Source organism: Cebidichthys violaceus, unplaced genomic scaffold (genome assembly GCF_023349555.1).
Source record: "Cebidichthys violaceus isolate CVI_PGR_0920_01 unplaced genomic scaffold, fCebVio1.0.p SCAF_8, whole genome shotgun sequence".
Classification (NCBI taxonomy): domain Eukaryota; kingdom Metazoa; phylum Chordata; class Actinopteri; order Perciformes; family Stichaeidae; genus Cebidichthys; species Cebidichthys violaceus.
Window position 1 is genome coordinate 9,972,215 of NW_027176964.1, and position 9,970 is coordinate 9,982,184.

Here is a 9,970-nt window from a genome sequence, read left to right on the forward strand (position 1 = left end):
CTGCAATTTTCAAAAATAATCAAGGATAATTGCTGGGAATTACAGCTCCCACTTCCCATCAGACAGCATTGTGGCTTTGCAATTTAAACAACTTCACTCCCATCTTGTCCAGTAATGATTGTCTTCATCCCCTTCGCACTAATAACCGCCACACTTCACTGAGCACGCTCAATAGTCCAAGATAAGGGAGGTTACACAAAGGTCTCACTCGTATTGATAGAAATAGCCTGATTAAGAAAAGGTCCCAGGCATGGGATTTCAGCCAATATAGTTTTACACCATCTGTATGCTGATGATGGACACCCACAACAACAACCTTTGTCTTAAATAGAAGCACAAAGGCATATCCTTTTATAGTCCTCCCCCTATTGTTGGCAGTGTGGTTGGGTATTGTACTGTAGGGGGGTGGAGGACGTGACACCTGTGGACAGCGGATAAAGGGACCTGACCGCAGTGTGCTGGATCCCTCTGCCGTGTCGGTCCTCCACGTTGTCTCCTGAGAGCGTTTGACGATGGCCCCAAAGAAGAAGGAAGAGCCGAAACCTGCTGCAGCAGCACCTCCCAAACCCCCAGAGCCCGAGCGCCCTAAGACCCCGGAGTTTGACCCTGCAACAGTGACGGTAAAACAAAAGAAAAACAGCAATATTAAGCAATGCAGAGAAACTGTAGACTATTTTAATCTTTTAAATGGCCAATGATTACTCGCACTGGAAAAGAAACTTAAAATGTAAATATTTCTATTGTTATCATAGTAGCATTTCTATTTTAAGATAATTACTAATAAAGAGACACGCAAAGAAAATGGTCACTAATTTTTCCACTGGAGTTTAAAGAGCACCAGAGACCCCATGTGACCCAATCTTGGCAGTGCAAGCAAACCAAGACTGTACAGCCATTTGAATGGGTTATGATTATGCTGGCAATGTAATATTTAGAATTATTTCCTGTCTCTTTTAAACTTCAAACATGTATAATAAATTGTGTTGTAGCGTTAAAGAGGCTGTGACTTCTTGTTAGGGGGAGGTTCAGAGGCAAACTCTCTGATACCAGACATCATGGAAAGATCTTCTGCTGACTTGGCCCCTTCTCAATGGATAAATGTTTTCCTGGTTGAGGGAGCCGCCATGTTACAATGAGGAGGCGCGGTTAAAACCACGAAATATGATTTTCATTATGTCTGTGAATAGCGGACCACCCGCACCATTCCTCTGAGGGCAAAGGGGTGGAAAAACCGAGAGGAAGAAAAATATAGATAATTACATCCATCACTGTCTGTCTTTAAACTTGCTTAGATAAGTGCTTGGATAACATTTTTACAAAGCTTCATGGATGTTTTTAGATATCCAGACATCACAGAAACTATACGGTGGGAGGCCAGAATATAAATAGTCATCATTTGTCATGGGTGTTCAGAACAGGGATTTATTTTTAAGACTCGTAGCTGAATTGTCATACAGATAGTTATTTTCTCTGCTATTAAAGACTGTATTACAAAATAAATTATACAATAGACGCTACATCCCATTGCTCTAAAAAAAAAAGCCATCATGAATATCAAGTTTTAGTTCAAGTTTTGAACCACCTTCATGTTGCCACGACAAGTGGTTGATGAATGAAATTTAGATCATCAAAACTGCACAAGACAATCATCAGGTTTTGATTTCTTGACCTGGTTTAGACTGTAGTTCAGATCCTGTTTGTGTTTACTGTATCAAACAATCCCTGCCTCATATTGCAACTAAAAATAAACTCCAACTAGGCTGACAGTAGCAGACAGGCTGTGGGGAGGGGTTGTCCGACACAAGGTCACTGATAAACAATGCACTATGATCAGAACTGTAACTCGATCGGTTGGATTGGCATGATAAAGGTGGAGGCAAGGCTAGGGGCAACACTTAACACTTTGTTCTTTGGTTTTTAATTCATTTGCCTTGTGATCTGCACTAATTCCTGAATGACCTGCAGGATCTAACTGCTTTATTTGCTTCGTCTCTTTTCAGCTGGAATTCACCCCAGAGCAAATTGAGGGTAAGGATGGACTGTCAGCTATTTATAAACGCTGTGGGATCAAGCTGTCCATTAGTGTGTGAGAAAATGCTCAGCAACAGCTGACGAGGGGGATTATTTTAAAGTAAACACTTCCAAGTTGATCCCTTTGAAATGAGATGAAGGCACATGTGAATCAAGGTAGAGTGTGACACCTGAGGAGTTGAACCATTACTGGCTTCGTCTTCAGCAGAGGACCCTTTTTATCTGAGGGATGCTTTCATACATCATTACTTTGAAGCATCTTCAAGGCCTCTCCTCAACGATTCTGCATGAACTCTTGGATCACAATGAACAGAATAACATGTTTTTTTATTATTTAATTTTTTTCAGACTTCAAAGACTCCTTTCAGTTGTTTGACAGGACACCAGCCAATGAAATGAAAATCACGTATGCCCAGTGTGGTGATCTGATCAGGGCTTTGGGCCAGAATCCTACCAACAGAGAGATTATGTATGTCCTTGGAAAGCCCAAGCCTGAAGGTGGGTTGTACGCACCATGCTGAGTAATCTCCCTGTTGTCTACAGTCAAATTTGTGTATACTCTGGTTTCACAGGCAGCATCTGGGGAATACAGAGAAAGGTTCAATTAAAGTTCAGCATTAGTCATAACTGAAGCCTGTGCAGTTTTTCTTTTCTTTGGTAAAACCACTCCCCCCCCCCACCACAGACATGCAGACCAAGATGCTTGACTTTGACCAGTTTCTGCCTTTGCACCAACACATTTGCAAAGCCAAGGACCGTGGAACATATGAGGACTTTGTGGAGGGTCTGAGGGTATTTGACAAGGAGGGGAACGGCACAGTCATGGGTGCTGAGCTCAGGCACGTTCTGGCGACACTGGGTGAGTTGAATAGTTTTACTGCAAACCGATTTTATAAAGCCGTCATCATAAGGGTGCGTACTGAGCTGACAGTCTTGTTTCCTCTTTATGAACTACAGGTGAGAGGTTAAAGGAGGATGAGGTGGAGCAGCTGATGCAAAACCAGGAGGATGCTAATGGATGCATAAATTATGAAGCTTTTGTGAAACACATTTTGGCATCTTAAAAAGGGTTCATGCGTATTTCAACCTCATTGTCATTCTAGTGCTACATCCCTCTGCATGAAATCAATATGAGTGAGTAATGAGTTTGTTTCTCCATCACCACAGAAGATCTTGTTTCTTGTATATTTCCATGTATCGCAGATGGATCTATAACTCATCAATAGTTCACCTTGTTTTTCTAAGGCCGTCCTATGTTCTATGTTGATGCTGTGCACATATTGCACCTTACCTCAGTTCATATTGTAGATCATGGTAAATAAATGAATTCATTATGATGGTGTTTTCTTTTTCAAAACTACGATTCAAAACTGCTCCACAAAGAGAGAGTTGTATGCAGGTTATTTCAGTTCATTAGAAAAACATCCATCCATCATGGACCTTTGTCAGGCATAGCAGACATTTTGACTTGTCTTTATAGGAAAAGCACAGGTGTTACTTATAACACTAACGATGGCTCTGCTCTATTCAGGTGTATCAGGGAGAGTAACAGTGAGCCAGCATGCACAAAACACCTTTTTCATGGCAGACAAAAGCGCAGGTGTATAGCATCAATGATTGCTGCAATCCACTAGGAGAGGCTCTGGTATTATACATGCCGGCTCGCTGAAAAAGCTTACGGGGCACTTTATGGGAATGAGGCTGAGCCACCATTTATGTTGTCAATTTCACCTGCGCTTTTCCTACTAAAGTCAAAAAGTCTGCTATTGGTGCTGAAAAACTCTGGCAGCTGACACTGTGCAGAAACTAAAACATTTTCTTTCGCATGATTTTATTTTCTCACATATCTTCAACATGGTGTACAATAGACAACACTGTTTCATGTCACTGAAAAATAAAAATGAAAAGAAAAGGGCAAAATAAAGTTTGCCTAATTAAAGATTAAATTAAAGGAGGAAACAAGGAAAAAAGATGTCTGTGGTTATCCCACAGAAATAATTTTCTTTAGACACTGTTTTGATCAGAAAAGAGGTAAATTGCAGTAACACACACACACACACACACACACACACACACACACACACACACACATTTCTGTTACAAGAAATAACAAATAGGCTTGAGACATAACGTTGGAATTGAATTAGGATCTAAAATGTCTAACTTTCTGTATTCAATGTATAAACTCAGAAATCCCTCCCACAGTTCAACATGAACATCACATATTTTTTTGTAATGAAGACAGATCAAGATTCCAAGTTCGAGGACCATTGTAGAATATTGCAAAACATAAAATATTGGTGAATGAAAAAACACCCAGAGTAAAAAGATAAAACAATATATGTGTATATCCGTATAGAGATTGAATTAATGGAACCATCTAAAGGAAAACTTTAGCGGTCATTCATTTCTTTAGCCAGCAGGGGGAACTATTGTTACAATTATTTCTTCTTCTTTCTAATCATAGGGATTTAGCAGACATTGTGGGAAAAAAACAACATGCCATTCCTTTGCTAAATGAACCCCCGAAAGCTTGATTGCTGTTTTCCACTCCTTCAGTACCGAATTAAAGCTCCATTCCTGTTTTTACCAAACAAATAAAAGCGTTATAAACCTCTGAAGTTCATCTTTCACAACCCAACCATCCCACTGTGCCCCAAAATGGAACATCATTTATATTCAAATTTCCATTTGATTCAATCAATGCCACAGTTACATTCATTGATGAACACACATCAAATGAAGACTCATTATTAACTAAACTGACTGATGCTCTTCCTCTCAAATGCAAAACACACATTCACTGACTTCTGGTGGTTGAGTAACCCTTCTTTATTTCTGTCCTTCTTTCAAAGTGAAATAACACGACCTTCTCACAGAATTAATTATTATTCATTTTGTGCTATTATACTGCTGCTTAAACCTTTTGTCCACAGTAGTTTGGTGTTTCATGCACGATTTGTATCATGAAACATTCTCTGCAATATGCTGACCTGGTAGCTGGGTTGGAAAGAGTCATAGAATAATATACTCAAGTAAAAGTAATTGTTATGGGGTAGAGGGAGGGTGAGGAAAAAATGATATGATTATGATGTTTTTCATCATAGAAATAACTAGAGGAAAAAAATCAGACACTAGCACAGAATCACAATGACACAGATTAACAGTCACAAACAGCAGCAGGTCTCACACACCTAACTGAAGTTAAAAGTTCCTCAGTGAAAGCAGAAGTCACCTGGTGGATGCGACTGAACCTCTCACACCCCCTGACACTCAGTCAGTGAACATTTACATTTACAACCTGTATGATTTCCAGAGTGTCAGCTGAGTGCTGAGTGTCCAGCCTGGAATCACACCATTTTTTTTTTTGCTTCAATTTACACAGCGACAATCAAGGGCATATGTACCAAGTATGGGCCCACCCCGACTCCTCCGAGCACAATCACGACTCACTCCACATTTGCCCTGTCCAACCTGCAGAAACATCAGCCAAGCATTTGTAAAATTTGTAAGCATTTGTATACAAACAGCCATCAACAATCACTCATGATTAGAAGTCATATTGGATGGGATCACACCAGCCGCCAGGCCAAATCAGGCCAGGGCATATAATGGGGGGGGGGCAACACATAATGTGTGAGAGAGATGGATATTCTGTGTGTGATTCATACAAGTGTTAGTTAATAAATAATATTGGTTTAATTCAGTAGGTCACAGCTTCAATAATAAAATAAACAAACAGCTATAGCTGGACTCAACCGTCACTAATGTTCCTCACAGATTGAAGCTGTTATTTTTCTCATTTAGACAATCTAACTGCTGACAACACGTAAGATAAATAATCACGTATTCTGCAGTCCGATGGAGAGCAGTTAGACATGCGTATCACTGAGGCCAGGCAGCTAAATTATGAATCCTGCTATGGCGAAGGCATGACCCGCCCTACTCTGCCTCTGATAGTAATTGTTACCATAATTGGTTAGATTGGTTACGTTAACCTAGTTGGTTAGGTTTAGAAGAGATTGTGGTTTGGGATAAAATAACAATAAATGTCTACACGTATCCCTGGTATTCAGGTATTTAAGGTCTTGTAATGACTAGCCCAATAGATGAACAACTTTGTAAACAAATCCACCCAAACCATTCTTAACAGAAATATAACCCTCACATTCACCACAAATAGCTTTTTTAAGCACTTCTCCTTCTTCGGTCTGCTGACCGAAATCACACCACATAATCTTTGTCAACTTCCCTCTTCCAGCCTGAGCGTCTGGCTATACATTTAGCAATTATTTGTGCATAGCGAATTTCCCACAGGACCTCCAGGACAGCACCAGTTTAAATTTGCAGGGGAGTTTCATCTGAACTGCACAGCCTGAGTAATTCAGTAAACCCGTTGTATCGTAATGGAATCACTTCCCTCATGTGAGCAATTTTGTTCTTGTTAAAGTGCACTTTAACTGTGCTCAACTTCTGCCCCCAAAGCGGAAATATAATGTTCTCATTTAATAACCTTGTTTAATGTGAATAAATTATATATATATATATAGTATTCATTGTGCATTTTATAAGCTAAAGGTTAGAACTGTTATTCTCTTGGCATTTCTCTGAAATTCAGCTTCAGTATCACAGCCACAAAATAAGCCTAATCATTTAGTCCATTTAATTATGTTTCCCCTTATTGAATGATTGGTTGGCAACAGGTGCTTCTTAGCTTCTTGATGTAACCAAATGAGTCTTGGTCTCTTGTTCCAATAATGTTATGGTCAAAAGAATGTCCTATATAATATTGAAATGGGAAAAAAAAATATGAATCAGGATGTGATTGTTTGCATCACTCAACTTTCAAATTGAATCTCTATTGTTACTATTGTAAATGTAAAGGTTGTGGTGCTGTACAATAGAAGCTTAAACTTTTCAATTTAGTCACAAGTAAATAATTAGCAATTAAAGGGGTACTCCACCTATTGCATTGCCTTTGACTTTTGGTCTTTGGGTCAAGCTCTGAAAATGTTGTTATTTCCCAATTAATTTAGGGAAATAATACCATCAAATAACACAGTATTTCTAAGATCCCGCCTATTGCCCTGTACGCTGGCTGCTCTGCAAGATAGTTTATTACTTTATGCAGTGCATTCAGAAATTATTTAGAATGTTTAAATGGTGCAGCCTTATGCTAAAATAGTAAAAAAAAAATGCAATATCAAATTGACACACGACAATTTACTGCAAGACTTGAAAAACAGCCCAGGTGACTCCCATTTATCTTGATCATGTTTCAGACGTTTCTACACCTTGACTGGAGTCCACCTGTGGTCATTGCAGTTGATGGGACATGATTTGGAAAGGCACACACCTCTCTATATAAGATCTCACAGCTGATCAATCTTATCAGACCAAAAACCAAGCCATTAGATCAAAGGCCCTGCCTGCTGAGCACAGAGACAGGATTATGTTGAGGCACAGATCTGGGGAAGGCTGCAAAATATTTAGCTGCGTTTAAAGTTCTCAAAAGCACAGTAGCCTCCATAATGCTTAAATTAAGAAAAAGGTCTGCTAAAGGTCCGAACAGGCAGGTGAGGCAAATCTGGTAATCAGAATGCTGGAAAGCTATGAGATGCACATTAGACAATCTGGTAGAGTGCGTGAAACTGGTGCCAAGGGCCTAATGAGAGAATGAGATGCAGGTGAGGATGTGGGCGGGGAAAGTGAGGTTAATCGTACTGCAGAGCATAGAGGCAGAGGATCTGAAATGACATGAGAGATGAGACAGAAAATGTCTGGTGGTCTCCATCCACCCCAACAAAGCTTGAGAGGATCTGCAGAGAAGAATGTAAAGCTTTTTTTTTTCACACTCAAGAACAGTGTTGACATATCAGATAGCTAGTTTACAGCACAATCACAACTTAAAACCTGCCCATTTCAATAAAAAACAGCCCAAATCATAACCCTGTCAGAAATCTGCGTAAAACTGTAAAAACATGACATATGCAATAGAAAACGCATCATAAGCATGCAAATCCTCATATCTGCATAAAAGAACCAAAAGATAAATTAGCAAAATAGGCTATCACAACCAGTGACATGCGGTGAGGTTTGTGGCTGGTGAGGCACGAGTCAGATTTACAAATATATGAACCCAATAGAGTAGTTTAAATCACCATTCAATTAGCAGCTTGCACATTGACTACTGGTTGTTTTTCATATTTCATATCAGCATTCTCTACACACACATAGGTAAGGTACATATTTGATTCCACCGGGAGCGTGTGCGCCGCGATCTGCCCCACCGGGAGCGTTTCAGAAGCAGAGCGCTCGCGGGCGCCACCCGCGAAAATCGGAGGATCCCGCGATAATCTGTGGAACAACCATGGATGTATAAAAACAACAACAAACACATAAAATGTTACTTTACCTGTGAGGGATTCACAATCTGAGGTGAGGCACAGCTCGTTGCTGCCTCACCTCACGTGTCTCCTCTGATTGAACAGGACATGCGCTAATTCCGCGATTTTGATTATAAAAATGATTGAAATGATTGAAATCATACATCAATTAGATTTATAGCATAGATCAGTAGAGCAATATTCATTTTTATTTTATTTTTTCATTATTTGTTTTGTTACTTCTCATAATGAGCCTCACCTGCCTCCCCTGACCGCATGTCCCTGATCACAACCCAAAAAGGGTGCAGTTGGACAACCGAATACACAATTTCCCATGTCAATGATGACGTGAAGGTATTGTGTATGCTAAATGTTGACTAGCAGCCCATATACCAGCACAACGCTTTTACCAGCACAACTTAATAGAAGCAAGAGCAGAAACCAGCCCAACACTGCTCTCGAACACTTAACGCTGTAATTGCTGCAGGAAGTATATGAAAGTACTGAGTTCATGTGATCTTTCAGGGTTTTTTTATAAACATTTGCAAACATTTCTAAACTCCTGTTTTTGCTTTGTCATTATGGGGTTATTGAGTGAAAAACATTAAATTAAGCGATTTTAGCATTTACATTTTACATGGCAAAATAAGTGACTTTATTTCTTAAATTGACAGGGTGCTTTAAAAAAAGCAACTGTATTTTGGAAGAGATCATCCTTTCTTAAAGCAACAATTCCTGAAGTTTTCAGAAACACACGTTACCTAATCAATCTTAACTTAGTTGTGTGTTTTTGTCATGGGAAACACCTCATCATAGCATAATAAATGAAGCATTTTCAAGACTGTAGTGGTGGCCCCAGTCATGTATTTTTAGCCGAGGTAATGACTGGTGAAATGCAGTTTAGTATCCACACAAAGGAGCTCAGGGCAGACGATCTTAAATGCAATGCATTTGTGCTGCTTGCCTCTGGCGCTGGTTCACTCTAGAACCTCATATCCACTATGCGCCTTTCATGCCTTTGTCCACCATCAAAAGCATTAATTGTCACAACGAGCCTTTATTAGGCTGCATCAGAGTCTCTGCAAATTGTTTGGGGATGTATAACTCATAAAGTCCTAAGGGTTTCAGGGCACAGGCTGTAGTTTCTGCTCCGCTGCAACTGCATCTACATTCATATTATATAATTTAGAAGGCACTCCCGGGACCCTTTAATCACTGAGAACTATATTTACAAGTAAGACAATTACTTGCCACAGTGAAGCTGCAGTAGTCTACACTATACTAAGAATAATTATGTGGTTGAGTCATCACAAGACGGCTGCATTTATTTTATACAGTGCTTGGAGATATGGAGGATGAAAAGCAAATGAATCAACTAAACAGATCCCATTAGTGCAATCTGCAACTAATGCCTGATTGCCCAGCGTAACTGAATAGACGTAATGCATCATATACTCTGTCAACACAGATCACCGTTGTTTACAAGCTCCCTTGAAAATACAAGACCTTTTTAACATGAAAAACCAAAGAGTAAAATTAAGAGTATGGTTTTA

General features: G+C 39.6%; 1 protein-coding gene across 1 annotated transcript; it reads left to right on the top strand.

Moving 5' to 3' along the window:
• Window positions 1–429: 429 nt before the first annotated feature.
• On the top strand, window positions 430–3,368 carry myl13 (myosin, light chain 13). Its single transcript, XM_068737941.1, has 5 exons — window positions 430–620; window positions 2,001–2,028; window positions 2,380–2,529; window positions 2,717–2,890; window positions 2,989–3,368. Exons 1-5 carry the CDS (start codon window positions 513–515, stop codon window positions 3,093–3,095), a joined length of 567 nt encoding a protein of 188 aa, XP_068594042.1. The 5' UTR covers window positions 430–512; the 3' UTR covers window positions 3,096–3,368.
• Window positions 3,369–9,970: the final 6,602 nt, after the last annotated feature.

Coding starts and splice junctions, on each gene's coding strand:
- myl13 (XM_068737941.1), top strand. CDS start 513: ATGGCCCCAAAGAAGAAGGAAGAGCCGAAACCTGCTGCAGCAGCACCT. Junction 2,530..2,716: donor TGGAAAGCCCAAGCCTGAAG/GTGGGTTGTACG, acceptor CCCCCACCACAG/ACATGCAGACCAAGATGCTT. Junction 2,891..2,988: donor GCACGTTCTGGCGACACTGG/GTGAGTTGAATA, acceptor TATGAACTACAG/GTGAGAGGTTAAAGGAGGAT.